The sequence below is a fragment of the Tremella mesenterica genome (assembly GCF_000271645.1).
Source record: "Tremella mesenterica DSM 1558 unplaced genomic scaffold TREMEscaffold_13, whole genome shotgun sequence".
NCBI lineage: Eukaryota > Fungi > Basidiomycota > Tremellomycetes > Tremellales > Tremellaceae > Tremella > Tremella mesenterica.
Window position 1 is genome coordinate 794,713 of NW_006711237.1, and position 18,964 is coordinate 813,676.

General features: G+C 46.6%; 5 protein-coding genes across 5 annotated transcripts in view; 3 read left to right on the forward strand and 2 right to left on the reverse strand.

Annotated features, from left to right (window-relative positions):
• The window catches only part of TREMEDRAFT_65251 (uncharacterized protein), a gene marked incomplete at both ends in the record, with an annotated part of 7,238 nt that extends 6,646 nt beyond the window's left edge, over positions 1 to 592 (reverse strand). Inside the window, 2 exons of the mRNA XM_007007373.1 lie at positions 402 to 543; positions 589 to 592. Coding sequence (XP_007007435.1) covers positions 402 to 543; positions 589 to 592 — 146 coding nt within the window. The remainder of the gene's footprint in view (positions 1 to 401; positions 544 to 588) is intronic.
• Positions 593 to 1,030: 438 nt separating this feature from the next.
• On the forward strand, positions 1,031 to 3,706 carry TREMEDRAFT_65252 (uncharacterized protein; the record flags this gene model as incomplete). Its single annotated transcript, XM_007007374.1, has 6 exons — positions 1,031 to 1,213; positions 1,282 to 1,419; positions 1,584 to 1,727; positions 2,032 to 2,550; positions 3,042 to 3,174; positions 3,360 to 3,706. 6 exons carry the CDS (start codon positions 1,031 to 1,033, stop codon positions 3,704 to 3,706), a joined length of 1,464 nt encoding a protein of 487 aa, XP_007007436.1.
• A 5,040-nt stretch (positions 3,707 to 8,746) lies between these two features.
• TREMEDRAFT_57704 (uncharacterized protein) lies at positions 8,747 to 9,737 on the reverse strand. The gene is made up of 5 exons (XM_007007242.1): positions 9,522 to 9,737; positions 9,299 to 9,474; positions 9,132 to 9,252; positions 8,961 to 9,085; positions 8,747 to 8,915 (listed from the first exon to the last, which is right to left on the reverse strand). Exons 2-3 carry the CDS (start codon positions 9,391 to 9,393, stop codon positions 9,168 to 9,170), a joined length of 180 nt encoding a protein of 59 aa, XP_007007304.1. The 5' UTR covers positions 9,394 to 9,474; positions 9,522 to 9,737; the 3' UTR covers positions 8,747 to 8,915; positions 8,961 to 9,085; positions 9,132 to 9,167.
• Positions 9,738 to 10,707: 970 nt separating this feature from the next.
• Positions 10,708 to 11,101, forward strand: TREMEDRAFT_65254 (uncharacterized protein; the record flags this gene model as incomplete). The annotated part of the gene is made up of 2 exons (XM_007007375.1): positions 10,708 to 10,987; positions 11,025 to 11,101. The coding sequence occupies 2 exons, from the start codon at positions 10,708 to 10,710 to the stop codon at positions 11,099 to 11,101; spliced, it is 357 nt and encodes a 118-aa protein (XP_007007437.1).
• A 4,139-nt stretch (positions 11,102 to 15,240) lies between these two features.
• TREMEDRAFT_65255 (uncharacterized protein) lies at positions 15,241 to 17,038 on the forward strand (the record flags this gene model as incomplete). The annotated part of the gene is made up of 6 exons (XM_007007376.1): positions 15,241 to 15,448; positions 15,519 to 15,606; positions 15,669 to 15,785; positions 16,070 to 16,154; positions 16,466 to 16,551; positions 16,846 to 17,038. The coding sequence occupies 6 exons, from the start codon at positions 15,241 to 15,243 to the stop codon at positions 17,036 to 17,038; spliced, it is 777 nt and encodes a 258-aa protein (XP_007007438.1).
• Positions 17,039 to 18,964: the final 1,926 nt, after the last annotated feature.

Consider the following 18,964-nt stretch of genomic DNA (forward strand, 5'->3'; position numbering starts at 1 on the left):
CTTCATATGGACAACGGCATGAGTCATAGTATTTTGATCATCCCATTTGTTCGTGTTGTCGTCATTACAATTTGAGCAGGACCGGTAACCCTTTGGACATTTACCATTCCCACAAATCTGAACCAGTTCAATCATATGAGGGCCAGGCCGGAAGAAAATGGTTTTACACCAACATATCCATCCTCACATATGTGGGAAGGACTTGTCTCGAGGGGGGGGGGGGGGGGGGTTCATGAGTCTCAGCGGGGGGACGGGGGACGTTAGGAGAATCGGACTCAGACTAGCCTAGCCGTCGAGGGGAGGCAATGTTCGGATCCCAGGTCAATATGGGGGAGATGATGAGGTATGTACATGTAGGTGCATCTGACCGCCAACAAGCAAACAATCAATGTGGGACTGACCTCTGACCGGAAAACAAGACGGTCTGGTCGGAACAACCGGAGAGGATAGCGTGAGATACCATGTTTGCGAGAGCGTAGATATGAGGGGGCTCTCGATCCGACGTGGACGTGGACATGTATCGCTCTAGTACTTTAGGACCATCTGGGTGTTCAGTCGTGGTCGAAAACAATGCCCAAACTGACTCACACATCCCTTCCGTCCAACGTTCATCCCCAGGACGTAAAGCTACCAACAAGCAAGGTTTACACCAAGTGTAAAGTACGGCACGTTGCCAACGTTTGACCAAGTGACGAGCGACTGCAAGTCAATATCACCCAGTCCAGGTGTTTCAACTCACCTTTGTCTGCTCCGAGGTCTGATAGATCGGTCAGGTCGTCGACATGGTCTTGAGACGTCACTCGTTCCAGCGACATGTTATGATTTTCAAGTGTCATGTTGACAAAGTGTCTATGTCGTCTTGCGAGCCTTGTTGTTATGTCGCCCATGCCCATCAAGGAAGGATACTTTTCCGGGTCCCTTTGGGGGTCGGATTAGTGGGCCTTGGAAGCAAACACCCGCATTCACACTAGAGTACTCACAAACCACACTCGACTCATCACTCACCCCTCCCACACACACCCTCACCCCCATGCAACACGAAGACACCATCCATCACGCCCCCAACCGTCTTTCATTGACGTTCGACGACAATGACGACGATTACGACGAAGACGAAATGTCAGAGTATCAACCTTGGACGGAAGAAGAAGAACAAGAGGTAAATGCTACTGCTACCCGAGGAGGATCAGAAATGAAACAAGATGGAATTCATGTCAGTCTTAGCTCTATCACTCTACTCTACTTTGTTTTCATCATTCCTCTCCTCTCGCTCACCATCAGTACTCGCACTCGCCAACTCGCACTCGCCCATCCGCCCCTACTCGCGTCCATCGTCGATTAGATGAGATATTGCACAACACCAGGGAGGATATCAAGTTGGTCTTGAGAAAGGCCAGGTTGGAGATATGCAAGGATGAGGTGAGTCGCACAGCTACGGATCTCGTTGCACCCTTTTCCACTCTACCGTCCTTTGGCCTTTGGCCTTTGAGGGGAGCAACAAACATCCAACCTACGTGAATATCCTCCCAATTGACTCTGACCAGTCCAAACCGTCCGTCCCGATCTCTCACTGACCATGACAGTACGACTCGCTCGAAAGAAGCATGAACCAATGGCTTTCGACCGTTCCTCTGGGTGATGGTCAAAGTCGACAACTGATCTCTCAATTCAAGCATGTGAACGATGACGATGACCAAGGTGAGGATGACGATACCATCATGGATGTTGTGAGTTGAGATATCCTTGTTTCTTTCTTCCTTTTCTGTCCTTCCTGTTGGCTCTCTTTTTGCCTTTTTCCTTTCCATACTTGGTTTGTTCACTGGCCTTTGCCTCCTTCCTTCTTCGTCGGTTCCTATCTACCTGCCTACCTACCTACCTACCTACCTACCTACCTACCTACCTACCTACCTACCTACCTACCTACCTACCTACCTACCTACCTACCTACCTTGCGTCCCTCTTTCCGCCACTTATCTCGACTTGAATGATCATCTGAACTGTTGCCAATGTTCAAATCACTAACGTCAGTAGTCTGAAAAACCTCCCTCAGTATTTCCATCATCCCCATCGCCATCTCATAACTCGCCAACCTCATATCGTTCCCCCGGTTTGGACGCCATCGTCCAGGATGATGAATCGGCCTATCGTTCATCTTCCTCTGTCAGATTTTACACCGGAAAGAAGCAGGAGGAAGAGAAAGCGAGAGAGGATCCATTCAGTTCCAATTTGGACAAGGACGGATCGATCAACCGTTCAACCTCATCCTCTCCTGTCATCTTTCACACCGGTAAAAAGCAGGAGAAAGAGAAAGCGAGAGAGAATCCATTCAGTTCCAATTTGAACAAACACAAATCGATCAATATCAATCGTTCAACCTCATCATCCTCGGTCAAACGTGTGAATTGGAAAGAGAGAGAGAAAGAGAATCATATCATTAATTTGAAGAATGGTCTAGAGAAGGAGAAGAATAAGAACAAGTCATCACCAAATGCCAAAAAAGTAAACGTCATTGCGGCCTGTAAAGAAAGGACAAAAGCTTATCGTAAGATGGTAAGTCGTTTGATCTTTTGACCATGCTCCTTGTTGAGTTGTGTCCTTCTTTTTCTTTCCTCGGTTCGATGTCAGCCTCCCTCCCCCCCTTACATGGGCATATAACAGGAAACATCTTTTGTTTGTTCTTTACCTGATGATTCTGGACTGATATCTTTCACTCGATCATTTTCGTGTTTTCCCCATTTTGTCTCGGATTCGGATGCATTTTTGTTTTCCGTGTTTCGGTGTTTCATGTTCGGATACGGGTTCATATTCCGTTGATTCCCTTTCTATCTCCTCGAGTGTCAAGAAGAACAAAATCTTTCATTCTTAAATCATGTCGTTGGCCGACTCGGCTATTTGTTTCTTTTTCTTTTCTTAGAAAAATCATGCGTTCCGTATCCTGTGTAGTAGGTACCTACCCGTTGGAGGTGGTGAAATCAAAGGTTCAGTTTCCTCAAGTGTCCAAGTTTTATCTCGGGTGCTGAACCTCGCTGACTCTGTTACAGTTCAACACCTTCAATGATCAAGCTGCAAACTTCGTATGTCGTTGTGTCGGGCCACAAGATGTGAATGCCGTGACTAGGGAATTATGGAATAGGTTGGAAAAGCTTTGGGTGGAGACTGAGGATAAATACCATGGTGAGTTTTTGCGAAATGTACAATGCTTTCGGTTATCCCCTTCCCTTGCCCTCATCCGTTATCACGTGTGATCGACGATCTATCCGACACCCGTCGTCTCCCCCCTTGCTCTATCTGGCGTTGACGAAGATTTGTCTGTTACTAGGAGGAAACAAGATGTAGATCGAATCACTGACATTCCCTAGCAACCCGAAACACAGTGTCCACACGTGGATCATGGGGAAACACCGCATTGGGTCATCTACTCATGAAACCGTGGGAAGTCTTCAAAGTTATGAAACAAGAAGGGTTCGATAACATGTTCGGTATTTCGCTGAGCGAATATCACGAGTTCAGAAGGGTAATCGATCAAGCTTTGAAAAAAGAAGGTCTGACTCGTTTGAAAGATCGTCAGAAAGGAATGTTGGGTGGTGATCATGTCAGGGTCAGGTCTGGGCATAAACGCGGTGGAGGACGTTTGGTCAAGATCAGGGTTTTCGATGATGATAATGATGATGATGATGAGGAGGAGGAGGAGGATGAGGATGATTAAGTTGGAATACTATACGTACATGTATAGCGCGCAACACGCATCGGGGGAGGTAGGGAGAGGAAAAACGTGAAAATGGATGGATTGGCAAACTAAACGAGTTCCTAAAAGCTTTTCTCTTTTCTTCTCTTTTCTTTTCGTTATCGTCTATCGTCGTTCGAGCACATGGTAGATAAGTTATCGTTCACCAGCAGTAGACTAGTCATCGTCTTCAATTACATAGATAGATTATTTATCGATCACAAGTAATTGAGATTTACCTCTCGTATCACATATTAGATTGGTTTATAAGAATTGGTACGATAAAATATATGGATGGGACACATTGTTTCATTATAAAATAGGTCATCCTTTCTCTCGCACGCACCTCCCACTGCCTCGTCATTTGCATATTCTCCAGTCAATTATCCGTGTTATTTCAAAAGCCAACCATGATATCGGAGCGACCAATGATCCCCTCTCTTCTCTTGACCACAAGACAGTCTCCCCTCCAAAGTCACTGATTTGACCCCTATGGTTTTGTTGAATGTCACCTTCTTTGACGATAAAGTTATGGTGTATGGATACTAGACAACTTGGCCCGCTCTGCGGCCAAGTGAGCAATTTGAAACGGCGACCGGATCGTAATTTTTGGTTGTGATTGGACACTTTCTGACAACCTTGCACTTTCCCACATCCAATTTTCCGGGACCGGTCCCCGTCCATCTTTTTCCACACGATATTACTTGTACGAAGTGATTGTTTTGTCTTTTTCCTTCCGCACCCCTCAACCAAAACGTCCTCCTCCCCTTGCCACTAACAAAAACGCCCCTACTTGATTTTCTACTGTATCTTTAAACCCCCTCGTTGCCTGACCGAACGTCCTCCTCCTCCTCCCCTTGCCGCTAACGAACGCCCTACTTCTTGTTCTTCCCCTTCTTCCCTAACCAAACGTCCTCCATCTTCTTCCCCACCCCCCTCGGGTTCCGGTACCAATTCCAACGTCAGGTCAACCCCCACTTGCAAAAGCTTCTCCACCGACTGCACATCTTGATCCGTTGGGAAAGCGACGACGTAAGCTTTGGCAGGTATCCACTTGACTCTAGTTCGGTCAGACAACCTGTAAAAAAACTTGCAGTCAATGTCGTATAGAGAACAACGGAGACATTTCTCTAATGGGTATCGTATCGTTTGTTTGGTGTCGTCAGTTTGGTTAGATATGGGTGTAGGAGTTTGATTCATGTGATATGATGATGTTTCAAGAGGCAAGGTATGAATCAAAGGATCGGAAGATGGTGTTGAAACTGGTAATGTTGTAATCGAGGTAGAGGTATCGGAAAGATGTAAAGATGATGGTGACGTGTTGTTGAAAGATTGTGAGGATCGTCGGTCGTCCGAAACCAATCTACTAGTAGAAGAGTGTGGTGGTCCAAAAGTCGAAGAATCGGAGAACGTTGATTCTGAAGATGGTCGAGGTTCGGGAGGAGGTTCGGGTTGAGGTTCAAATTCAGGTAAGGACAGATTTGTCCAATAACATTGTCGATGGTTTTGCTGACAACATCTACAACCAGTTCGAGATCTTGTTTATCAGCCAAATCAATCTTCCCTCGGCTTTCTTTCCTTCTTTCTTTCTTTCTCTGTTTTTCTGTTCTTCCAAGTATCTTGTCTCCTCTTTCAGCAGCAAACGAAAACGAGAATGAAAACGGAAACGACAACTTTCTTCTCTGATCAGATAAAGACGAGGCCTCGAACGACCTAGACGTAAAACCTCTCTCGACGTGACTTTCTCGCTCATCTCTGTTGACCATTCGTCATATCTGGAAGCAGTGTACATAGAGTACGCATAATGGTGGGGGTATAGATTATGTATAGATGATGATCTCGGTCGAAACCTTGACCGGTCAAAGACAGGTAGGGATGAGTAGGAGATATGTATAATGACGATGACGATATCCTGTCAAATGAAAGCAAAGAAGATAGGGAAAGAGATCAAGCGACCCTCGTCTCGTCTCGTCCAACTGAATCACAAGACAGGTGAGAGAGTGAAAAAGGAAACGAAACTCACTTGTAGATCAAGGGAGGAACATGACCGACGTATTCATCCTGAAACGATTCCTTGACGTGATCTAGTAGATCCGGTCTGAACATTTTCATCTTTCCTGTGGTTGTAGTCGTGGTTGAGGTTGCGGCTGTGGTCGTGGTCGTGGTCGTGGTCGTGGTCGTGGTCGTGGTCGTGGTCGTGTTCGTGTTTGCGGACGTGGTATCGTTGTGTGGATGCGATATCAAGTGAGGTTGCGGATACCTATAATTTGAAAAAGCGACCAACAACTCGTACAACTGTCTTCCTTGTCTCTCACCCGACCTGACCTCGGTAACGGTTTGAAAGAAAGGTAAACGATAAACGTGTCGAGGCTGGAGAGGTGGCGGGAGTAGTCGGACGGGGTAAAGAGGTAAGGGTTGATATGGCTCGGAAAAGGCCAAGGTGGGTGTGGATGTGGATGTGGGTGAGGGTGAGGGTGTGGGCGGTGGGGGTGGTGTCAAGTTGGACATGTAGCCAGGTGGCAACCAAAGTCTATCGTGTTCCATGAGGATGATGATATGGTCGTGGGTGAGCTACGAGATCAAGATAAGAAATGTCAAGTGAGCACGACAAGTCGGCTTTGTTGCTTGTGCTAGAATGTTCTCTCAAGCAGGCTGCTCTACTGTCGTTATGCATCATCCCTATTTCCTCGTCCGTCTTGCACAACAACTGGCCCACTTGAACCCTGGCTGACCATACTCTCCCATTCAAAAGCCCCAATCTCCCCCTAGACATACATATCGAAATGATTCGGTTGGTCGCCGTTGCCTGGTGTCACCTGAACCCATCAGCTTGCAGGAAACTTTTCAAAGTAAAACAGTCCCCAGATCGTGAGGCCAATATAGACAGAGCAATATAGTCATATAGTCAGAGACAGAGCAGTATAGCCAGGAATGACGGTTGGACAGAGAGGGGGAAAAGGAGGGAATTCGACATGCCATTAACATATGAGAAACTCACCATTTGAACCGTCCTCGCTATCCTATCCTCTGACCTCACCATTACAGGCCGATTCTCCTGCTCCTGGCCGGCCAATCCTGGCCGTCTCTCTGTCCTCTCTCTCTATAATACTCCTGGCCAAGTCGAGAACCGTCTTCCTGAGCTCTGAGATCTCTTGCTGAACTGCAGCATCAGCTCCTAACACCAACCCCTCTCTCCGAGTTGTTTCTCCAGCATCATACGCCTTTACCTCGCAATGATAGGCCTCGGGATCCCTCTCGCGATGTTCAGTAGCCCTTTTACACTTCTTAGGACCATGACTTTCTTAAACCACACAGGGTACAGGGACGATTTGCCTTCTTCTTGGTATCTGAATACTTTTCTGACGGGGTGTGGAGACGGCCAGTGTGAGATACGTCATTTGCGAGCTGTGTAGGGTTCGATTTTACACCTCTTTTTGGAGAAGAGGGCAGAGTAGGAGGAGGAGGAGGAGGTAAAAGGTAGGGATTATCAACGGTCAAATCGTCGTCTTCGATGGTGATAAGATCGATCTGAGTGGTGGAGGGGGTGTGAGCGTTCTTCCTGGCTAATACCAACCGATTTCTTCCAAGGTGGGGATCTCGAACCCTGTTGATAACCTTCGCGGCGGCCGGTTCGATCGTGTCTGGCCAGGTGTGGGGGTTGAGAAAACGCCAATGACGATGGAGAGGAGAAAGAGCAATGGTACCATCTCCTTCACGTACTTCTTGTATCTGCTGAGCAGAAGGGAGGCCCATTGATACTGAAAACAGCTTGCTCTCGTCATCATTATCGATTTTGCAAAAAGTGGCTTTTATCATACTGCTTTGTCACGATGAAAAATAGGTTCGATGTAAGCGACCATACCCCCATGAGCACATGGAAGCTCAAGCTTTCCCTTCTGCTCCACACTGCATTTTGTGACGATGCAGACGGTATGTGTGATAGCGACCTGTTGGGTATGAAGTCGAGCAGCTGCCAGAGTCGGTTGAGGTGCAAGATCGAAGGTTCTTCGCGAGGGACAGGACCGAGGTTTTCAAGCAGGTTTTCGAGGTCGTCGTCATCATTCAGACGATGTTGCTGAGTCTCTGGTACACGAACAGGAGATGAAGATCGTCGAGGACCGAGTTTTAAAGAAGGGGACCGTGAAAAACGATCCAAGATTGGTGATGACATCTAACTTGTCAGAATGAGCACTTCATGCAGTAGAAATGGTACTCACGCGTAGCACGAGACCAGCGGAATACATGTCGACAAGTTAGAACCAGTCGACAGATTAGAACCCGGAGGATGGTGTTGAAGAGAAAAAACATAATTTGGTCGGGATGTCGATGGTGTATGTTGTGATGATGGGTCCTGTGTATGTCAGGTTTTCACTTGTAATGATAAAACGAGGACTCACAGACTCGCAAACAGCAGTAGAACGGCGTCAAGAAGTCTAGAGAGACTGAATATGTGTTGTTGAAGAGAAAAAAGATAAATTGGTGGGGATGCCGGTGGGAAAGATGATGATGATGGATCCTGTCAGAGTCAGATCTTCACCTTCACGATGTAACAGATACTCACGGACTCGCAAAAAGCAGTACAGCAGCGTCGAGAAGTCTAGAAAGACTGAAGATGTGTTGCTAAGGAGTTACCAAAATTCTGACTGCAGGATGTTCGGTGGAGAAGATAACGATGATGACGGGAGGACCTATCGAAGTCAGATCTCACCTTTCCCAAATAAAGAAGTACTCACAGACTCGCAGAGGCCAGGACAGCAGCTTCGAGAAGTTAAGAAAGACTGAAGAAGTGTTGTTAAAGAGTTACGAAGATTCTTGCTGCAGAATGTTCGGTGGGGAGGATGATAATGGATCCTGTAAACGTCAGAATTTCACTTTTCATCGTAAATTGAGCACTCACAGACTCGCAGAGAGCAGTCAAACAGCGTCGAAAAAGTGCGACAAGCTCGGTCACTGCCTAGCTCTCGGTCGTAACACAGCCACAGGATCAAATCCTGGTTCTTTGCGAGGAGTAATACCAAGATTGACGAGCATTTCATCGAGATCGTCATCGCCATAGTCTCCAGGACGATGTTGCCGAGTCTCTGGTACGAGATCAGGAGAGCGAGAGCGTCGAGGACTGAGTTATGTAGAACGGGATTGTGGAAAACAATCCAGGATCGGTGATGGCGGTACCAGGATCGGTGATGACATCCAACTCGTCAGCATGAGCACTGCATGCAATAAGAATGGTACTCACGCTTAGCCCTAGACCAGCAGCATACATGTCGACATGTGAGAGCCGGGGGGGAGGTGTTGTTGAGGAGTAAAGAAAGTTGTTGACCGGGATGTCGGTGACGAGATCGAGGATGATGACGAGGGGACCTATCGAAGTCAGAGTTCCACTTCTGATGACAAAACAGGTACTCACAGATTCGCAGAGAACGGTAGAAGAGCGTCGAGAAGTTTAGAAAGGCCGAAGATGTGTTTCTAGAGACAAAAACAGTTTTTCACCGGGAGTGGGGTGGCGAGGTAAATGATGACGAAGGGACCTACCGCAGTCAGGACTCCACTTCTGATGATGAAAAGAGTACTCACAGACTCGCAGAGACCAGAAGAAGAGCGTCGAGAGGACGAGAGGATACCACGATTGCTCTGTGAAAAGTCATAGCGATTTGTTGGGAAGTAGACATGGAGGGCGCAGGGGAAGAAGCGAAGAGCCAGAAGTCGGTCAAGAAGAGTCATAAAAGAGTGGGAAGGGTACCAAAATGATACTTGAGACGATTAGAGTCCGTGTGTGCGGAAAAGAGAGTGAACTTACTGATGAAAAGACGATAACGCTGTGTTGCAAGCACAGGTATGGGATCCTCCCCTTCGAAAATTGTTTTTCCCAGCTGTCACGAACCATGTCGTGACATCCCTGACAACCACCATCACCGACCCTCCTTTCACTATCACCGAACCACTATCCACCACCATCCCGAAGCACTGAGACCAACTACGACAAAGTTACGAGAACCTAGGGATTATTAGTCACAACAACCCCGACCAACGGAGAACTACGGCAAAGTTAGGGGAAGGAAACCGAGGGAGAGTGCAGTAGGGGAAGTTAGGCGAAGTTAGTCGGAGTAGGATACCGGGGATATGGCGAGGTACGGCGAGGTTGAACGAAGGGGACTGAGCGCGAGGCTGTACAGGTGTTGAGGGACGTTCTATGAGAAGAGAGGGGAAGTATAGATAGTTTACAGATCGCTGAACTTCTTCAGCGATCCTTGATTGTTGTCAGTAGTGAAAGACGGATAGAGATAGCTATATACAATCGAGATACATCGCCATCAGTAGAACAAAATCCCATTTAGAGTAACTACGCCGAAGTACGCCGTAGTTACACTCCTTTCGACGTCTGCGCCCTCCTGGTTGGGTGAGACATCGAATTAGGACCACCAAGTTAGCCGAGGTTCGTCGACCGTCGGTCTATCGGAGAGAAGTTATTCGACGGCCGTGACACCAGCCACTTCTTGAACCAGAGCGGCTTTGCAGTGTACTGTTTTGTCAGAAGACCAACTAAGCCGCATGGGTACAATTTAGCAGTGCCCAACGGAACAGCGATCCAAACCACTGCAACAAAAAGGCCTTTTAACCGGCGGTTAACCCTGCCACCAATCGCTGGTTAAATACCCAACCCATAGCACTTCACCTTTCACCAGCACAGTGTCACCTCCAGATGGCACTTGTCATATCCTTTGTGACATGTTTCTTAATCTCCTCCCAAAGCGATTTCAGATTTGACGACTTCCACAACATTGGTTGGTAAAACAGATGAGATTGTCTCTGAAAGTGTCATCAAAGACACAAGAGACAGGTGGACTATAAACCATTTACAAGATTATGTTATGACGGACCAAGTATAACTCGTGGCTTGTGAAGCTGGTCGGTGTCACAGACTACGTTGTGATACCCCTAAATCCCACCAACAACAACCCTCCTCTGACCATCAAACCCAAATCATGTCTCAACCTCTTTGGTTCACACATATCCTAGGACATCTGAAACCAACTGCGGCAAAGTTAGACGGAGTCAGGTGGACCAGGGGTGGTGGGATCAGAAGTGCGGTGAAGTTAGGTGAAGTTAGGTTGGTCAAGGATGGAGGGAGCAGGGATGGAGGGAGCAAAAGTACGGCGAAGTTAGGCAAAGTGAGGTCGGTTAATGATGGAGGAATCAGGAGTACGGCAAAGTTAGGCGAGGTTAGAAGGACAGGTGTTTGGTGGTTCAAGGAAGTTGGCCGAAGTGCGTCGAAGCGCGGACAGGTTGGATGAACATCTAGGAGGGGTGGATACTATAGCTGAGAAGATTGCTGAAGTTCTCCAGCGATCCTTGATTGTTGGCAGTAGCAAAAGATAGATAGAAATAGCTACACCTACATTGAGACACATTGCCTTCAGTAAAGCCCCAGAACCTAGCAATCATGACGAACTTTGTTGAAGTTGCCATCAGAACAAAGTCTGTGCTCTTGTTATGACCAGGTCATAACACCTCATTGAAGTCATGCGACTCCACACACCACATTGTGGATTGTGCAAGTCATGTGATCCCACACGCCACATTGTGGATTGTGCAGGTCATGTGACTCCACACGCCACATTGTGGATTGTGGGAATCAGTGTGAAAACGTGTAATTCTGAAAGGTATATAAAGGCGGCGGAATGGGTATCTACTTTAATGACGAAAACTATCTCAAAACACCTCACTTTTCCTCATTACCTCTCCGCTCTCCCCAAAGTCATCTTTGACCATAGACAGTGCAAGACCATCCTACGGGTGGCACTCCATCTATTATCAAGTCTGACTTTGGGTCTTCACTCCAACGTCCCCCCCTATCCTTTGTATATAGTTCCAACCACTAGACACTCATATACTTGATATATATTTAATACCTCCTTGCTACTCTATACATCTTCTGTCGACCTTTGTACCAGCACTACGGTCTACTCCCGCCAGTCGTAGACCAAGCTTGCTGTAAACTTCTGCTGTCCACCCTGTCTCCGCACCCCAACAACCTTTTGCTGGGGACAGGTCTTAACAGCTCTCCTGTTTGGGTGAGAAACCAACCCCCGAAGTACAAAGTTAGCTGAGGTTTGTCGACTGTTGGTCTTTGAGAGGAAAGCCAAAGAGCGATGGAATTGGTGGTGAATGAGCAACAACTAAAAAAAAAAGTCGAATTTGGGTTTTAAATGGTGATTTTTAGAAATTGAATTTTGGAAGGTTGGTCTGCTTGTTCGATTGTTCTACAAAAGTTGGATCTGGATGTAGAGCTACAGAGCGCGCAGTGCGGCAATTCCGCAAACGCTGAGACGAATGAGAATGGTGGAGACTTGAGGTGATGAGGTCGCTCATTTGATCTGTGAGTGAAGAAAATGTCTTTATTATTGTTGCACACAAGAATGCCAAATTTGTGGTTGATCTCTTGTCCCAACGAGTCATCTAGACTTGGATCTCCTTTGAGTCGAGGTAGCTCCTACTGTCACCTTGCTGATAATCCAAGCGGCAATCTATTGTGTCCGGAATTGCGTGATCTGAGTGAAAAAGCGATTTTGCTGGTTCAGAGAGTGGTATTGAAATCAACTGTTTTCACTTTTGCTCTATCTCGTGATTTCTGGAGGCGGCAGTGACATTCTGTACTGAGATCCATAGAGATTTCGGCAGTCGGTGCAGTACTGATGGAGTCGGGGCGAACAACACAATTTTGAAGCGAAAAGCAACAGTCGAGGAGTTGATGATTCTACCGATTGTTCCACTGATAGCTGCTTATGATGAAGGGACCACAGGGGTTGTTGGGGGCAATTAGTGTGGTCTTAAGAGCGATATTTGAGGCTCATAACCTGGCAGATGTAGAAAGCGTCAGATGTAGAAATAAGACGCGGGAATATACGGAAATAGCGATAGCGAATCTGGCAGTTAACAGTTGCAACGTTCGCGACAAGCGTGGCATTATCAACAATAAATAACAGATGATGTCGAGACAACTTGGGGGGATAAACCACGTGGCGAGCGGCGAGGGCTGCAGGCGCGAGAAAAGCGAGAGGATAAAGCGAGAGGATAAAGCGAGAGGATAAAGCGAGAGGATAAAGCGAGAGGATAAAGCGAGAGGATAAAGCGAGAGGATAAAGCGAGAGGAGAAAGCGAGAGGAGAAAGCGGAAGGATAAAGCATGATGATGAACCGTGATGATAAACCGTGACGGCCCTCGCCGCGAGAAAAGCGAGAGGATAAAGCGAGAGGATAAAGCGAGAGGATAAAGCGAGAGGATAAAGCGGAAGGATAAAGCATGATGATGAACCGTGATGAGAAAGAGAGAAAGAGTGAAAGAGAGAAGGGGAGAAGAGTAGGAGAAGGAGAGGGAGAAGGAGAGGGAGAAGGAGAAGGAGAGCAGGCTGTCACAACTCCACTAGACTTGCTATCTACAAGCTAGAGAGAGACAAGGGAGAGGTCACGGGTCCGCGGTCCACTAATTCACGGACAGACAGAGAAGGGAAGGAAAGCATACAACAACTTCACTACCTTCAAGCAAGAGAGAGAGAGAGAAGGGAGAGGCTACGGGTTCACGGCTTCACAACTTTGCGGATCCAGCTTGAGAGGCAGGAGACGGGCCTGTCAATTTGACAGGTTGGCACCCTAGTCAACAATATCATATCTGGACAGTTGCCATTATCCAACTCTTGTTTCTCATTGGCAACGAACATTGGGCAATATCCAGAAAATATGGGAAATAAGGCGAAATGAACTGCAGTCACATGATGTTGTTACATTTGTCTTGACCACACCATGTGGAAGCTCCAGAAGGCATTCCGCTTTCATATCTGACAAGTCCTCAGCCCAAAGCGCCTATAGACATCACTAGTGTGAAAACCTGTCAAATTGACAGCCCCGTCTCTTACCTCTCGAGGTGACCCTGTGGACCCGTGGAATCTCGACCTCTTTTCTCTATCCCACATACTTCTCACACCTCTATCGTCTCTCTCTTCTCTTCCCTTTTATCGGTGCACCTCGACCCTGCGGGCGTCGCCGCTTGCCACGTGGTTCGTCTCCATGTGTTATCTCAACGGTAAGACTAGTGTTGCCAATCTGTCAAATTGACAGGACGCGTCTCTCGCCTCTTGAGGTAACTCCGTGAACCCGTGGACTCCGCCACAATAGGCTTAGTCGCTTCCGGCAAATCGTCATTTTGGTAATTTTCATTTTCACAAACAGTTGCTAATTTGCACATTGTAACTTTTGAGAATCGCTGTTATACTCTCCCTGACCCCGGCCCCAATCAAGCTGCAATTGATACTCATGATAAAGGCCACAACAGGGTATTCTGCTGCGAAGAGTTTGCGACAATATGCTGAGTACTTCCTGAGAAATCATCACTTTGGTGATTTTGAGTTTCACAAACAGTTGCTAATGCGCGCATTGTAACTTTTGAGAATCGCTGTTGTACTCTCTCCCTGACCCCAGCTCGAATCAAGCTGCAATTGATACTGGTGATGGAGGCCACAACAGGGTATTCTGCTGCGAAGAGTTTGCGACAATATGCTGAGTACTTCCTGAGAAATCATCACTTTGGTGATTTTGAGTTTCACAAACAGTTGCTAATGCGCGCATTGTAACTTTTGAGAATCACTGTTGTACTCTCTCCCTGACCCCAGCCCGAATCAAGCTGCAATTGATACTGGTGATGGAGGCCACAACAGGGTATTCTGCTGCGAAGAGTTTGCGACAATATGCTGAGTACTTCCTGAGAAATCATCACTTTGGTGATTTTGAGTTTGACAAACAGTTGCTAATGCGCGCATTGTAACTTTTGAGAATCACTGTTGTACTCTCTCCCTGACCCCAGCCTGAATCAAGCTGCAATTGATACTGGTGATGGAGGCCACAACAGGGTATTCTGCTGCGAAGAGTTTGCGACAATATGCTGAGTACTTCCTGAGAAATCATCACTTTGGTGATTTTGAGTTTCACAAACAGTTGCTAATGCGCGCATTGTAACTTTTGAGAATCGCTGTTGTACTCTCTCCCTGACCCCAGCCCGAATCAAGCTGCAATTTATACTGGTGATGGAGGCCACAACAGGGTATTCTGCTGCGAAGAGTTTGCGACAATATGCTGAGTACTTCCTGAGAAATCATCACTTTGGTGATTTTGAGTTTCACAAACAGTCGCTAATGCGCGCATTGTAACTTTTGAGAATCGCTGTTGTACTCTCTCCCTGACCCCAGCCTGAATCAAGCTGCAATTGATACTGGTGATGGAGGCCACAACAGGGTATTCTGCTGCGAAGAGTTTGCGACAATATGCTGAGTACTTCCTGAGAAATCATCACTTTGGTGATTTTGAGTTTCACAAACAGTTGCTAATGCGCGCATTGTAACTTTTGAGAATCGCTGTTGTACTCTCTCCCTGACCCCAGCCCGAATCAAGCTGCAATTGATACTCATGATAAAGGCCACAACAGGGTATTCTGCTGCGAAGAGTTTGCCACAATAGGCTCAGTACTTCATGAGAAATCGTCACTTTGGTGATTTTGAGTTTCAACTCTTTGCAACAACGTGCGCTGTTGTGGCCTCTATCACAGAGGTCGATTTCAGCCCAATCGCTTTACACGCAGCCGAGTGCGCTGTTATGGCCTCCATCATTGGTATCAACTGCAGCTCGATCCGGGCTGCAGTCGGAAAAGCGAGACTCAAAAGTTACAAAGCGCAAATTAGTGACCGCTTGATGACATAGCACCACTGAAGTGAGCTTTCTCTAGAGCTAATTCATTGACTGGGCCAAAGTCTTCGCAGCAGGTTGCGCTGTCATGGCCTCTATCATTGGTATCAATTGCAGCTTGGTTCTGGTTAAAGTAGAGGAGAAAGCACAAAAGTGACTTTTGAAATTTACTAATTGTGCGACCGCAAGTGCTCGATGACATAAAACCACGGAAGTGAGGATTTCTCTGGAAGTAATTCATCGACTGGGCCAAACTCTTTGCAGCAGGTTGCGCTGTCATGGCCTCTATCATTGGTATCATCTGTAGCTCGGTCCGGGCTGCAGTCGGAAAAGTGAGTGTCCAAAGTTACAAAGCGCAAATTAGCAACTGCTCAATGGCATCGAACCACCAATGTGAGGATTTCTCTAGAAGTGATTCATCGACTGGGCCAAACTCTTCGCATCAGGTTGCACTGTCATGGCTTCTATCGTTGGTATCAATTGCAGCTTGGTTCTGGTTAAGGTCGAGGAGAAAGCACAAAAGTGACTTTTGAAATTTACTAATTGTGCGACCGCAACTGCTCGATGACCTAAAACCACGGAAGTGAGGATTTCTCTGGAAGTGATTCATTGACAGGTCCAAACTTGTCGCAGCAGGATGCGCTGCTGTGGCCTCAATCATTGGTACCAACTGCAGCTCCATCCCGGCTGGGCTCAGAAAAGTGAGTCTCAAAATTTACAAAGCGCAGATTAGCAAGTTCTCAATGGCATTAAACCACCAAAGTGAGGACTCCAAATCACCTCCCCAGTCTGCATCCGCCTACCCTGAAGCAATTCTGTTGCTGTTCTCCTTGTTGAAGGTAAGACAGAGGTCAGAGGTACCATGAATGTAACAAAGTAGGTCTTTTACCCCTTTCCAGTGTGACTCATTCCATTTGCTGAGGGATCTAGCGCAAAGACATGCTGGAAAAGTCCGGTCGCATAATTGTAGAAGCATACAGTATTAGCCTCCACTGCCTGTGCATACGGGTAGTGTCTGGCCGCTTTGTGTTCTTCGGTCGCAGGAAGTGGTGGAAATCCAGAAGGAAGGGGAGTTTTCGCTGGTTTGCAGTCTTTGAGGTCAGATCGCTCGAAAAGTGACTCAAAATAGTGTTCTTGTCACATGAACAGCTTGTGGTTTGCCCTACCTCAATGAATATTGAAAATTGGAGCAGTATTGATGAAGTTGCAGCGAGAAACGTGATTGGAAGCGAAAGCGGAATACTTTTTTTTTTGCTGGAGGGACCACAAGGAGTGTCGGGAGCAGTTATATGTTGTGTTGAAGAGATATTTCAGGCTCATAACCTGTCAGATGTAGAATGTAGAATGCATAAAGAGTACAATATTGACAGATGTCAATTTTGAGACGACGAGATATGCGGAAGTAGCGCCAGCGAACCGATGCGGCGGTTCTGATTGCCCCATTTTCGACATGATGAAGGCCAAAACAGCGCTGCTGCAAGAAGTTTGGACCGGTCAACCCCTTACTTCTATAGAAATCGTTACTTTGACGGTTTTGTGGAGGCCAGAACAGCGCACTCTGCCGCAAGGAGTTTCTCCGAATTGACCCGGTAAGACAGGAGACATGCAAATGTACTTGCGGAAAATATGAAGACTCTAAAATGTGCATTGTCACTTTCAGATAGTGCTTTGGAATTTACCCATCGACCTGTTTACTACAAAGGGGCAACTGCTCATGATATCTGTGTCAGATGTGTAAGCGGAACACCGTCTGGAGCTTCCACATGGTGTGGTCAAAACCAACGTGGCAACAACATCATGTGACTGGAGATTATTACTGCCTTATTTCCCATAATTTCCGCCTATTGCGCAAGGTTGGTCGGCAAAGAAAGACAAGAGTTGGACAATGGAAACATTTCAGCAATGATACTGTTGATAACTGTCGGAATTAGAGCAATCGGTAACTGCCACATTGGAGCGCTTTGGCTATTTCCGTGTATCCCCTCGTCTCATTTCTCACCTCTGTCAATATTGTAGTTTCTCTTTATGCATTCTACTTTCTACATCTGACAGGTTATGAGCCTGAATCACTTCTTTAAGACGTTTTATCACTTCTTTAAGACGCTATCTAATTGCTCCCGACACCCCCTGCGGTCCCTCCAGCATTAGAATCAGTAGAACTATCTCATCAACTCAACTCAAAATTTCGCTTTTCGCTTCAAATCGCTTTTCTCACTCTCACTCTATCTCCTCCAATACTGCTCCGATTCTCGATATCTCTTCGGATCTGAACAGAGCGTCACTGTTTCCACCATTACCGAAAAGAGTAGACCGACAACATTCACGAATAGCAAGATAGATCGAAAGTGAAAATTTTCGACTGTAATATCCCTCCTTTACCAGCAAAATCGCTTTTTCAACACAACTCAGTCAATTCTGAACAAAATACATCGCTCTTTGGATCATAAGAAAGGGGACAGTGGGAGATTATCAGAACGGGAAAGAGATTGAAGTTTGCAAGAGCGGTTGGGACAGGAGATCAACTACAAAGTCGGAATTTTTGTGAGCAATAATAAGACATCTTCTACACTCACAAAGCAACCTTTTATCCTCTTCACCTCAATTCTACACCAATTTCATCGCTCTCAACATCTCCTGAATCAGTTTACTGTGCGCTCTCTAGATCTACAACCAGATTTGATTTCGGTGGAACGGTTGAACCAGCAGACCAAAAATTCAAAATCGAAAATTCCAATTACTTCAATACCACCCCAAAATCTCGCTTTTAACCCCATTCCATCAATTCTTATCGAATTTTTTAAATCTCTTCGCCTGATCCTGTCCGCAACTACCGACTATTCATATCAAAAGACAAATCAAAGTTTGGATCACTGGTTGAAGAGAAAACCGAGATTGTATGAAATTGACAACTTGCTATCTTCATTTATTCCCTCATCACTTTTAAATTTTCGCTTTCTTATTCCTCAAACCCACGCTTTACAGCAAGCCTCTGGTATCAACGCTCTCGGCTGGGAGTGAAGGCAAGTCCTGCAGAAGCGCAGGTGAAAAGTTGAAATCACTTCCACACTTTCGCTTTTTCTTTCATTCATTACTCTCTTCTTGTTCCTAAAACCGGACCTGCTTTATTGTGGGAGGTGCATCGTGTATCGCTTTAGTTAGATACAGCGGTGTAGACGAATCTGGACACCCCAGTGGCGCGCCTCTGAGTCCTAGGACATACCAAGCGCGCCTCGCAATCAGCTGAGTCACTCTGAGAGTCTATTCCTTGTTGTTTGAACTTCAGCTGATTTACATTTGGAAAAATATCGCTTTTCCATTTGTCACGGCCGTCGAATAACTTCTTTCCAATAGACCGACGGTCGACGAACCTCGGCTAACTTGGTGGTCCTAATTCGATGTCTCACCCAACCAGGAGGGCACAGACGTCGAAAGGGGTGTAACTACGGCGTACTTCGGCGTAGTTACTCTAACTGGGCTTTTGTTCTACTGATGGCGATGTATCTCGATTGTA

Excerpts from the sequence above, each read along its gene's own strand:
- TREMEDRAFT_57704 (XM_007007242.1), bottom strand. The coding sequence starts at position 9,393 with ATGTCTACTTCCCAACAAATCGCTATGACTTTTCACAGAGCAATCGTG. Across the intron at positions 9,253-9,298 it reads CTTCTGGTCTCTGCGAGTCT|GTCCCTTCGTCATCATTTAC; the intron begins GTGAGTACTCTT and ends TGACTGCGGTAG.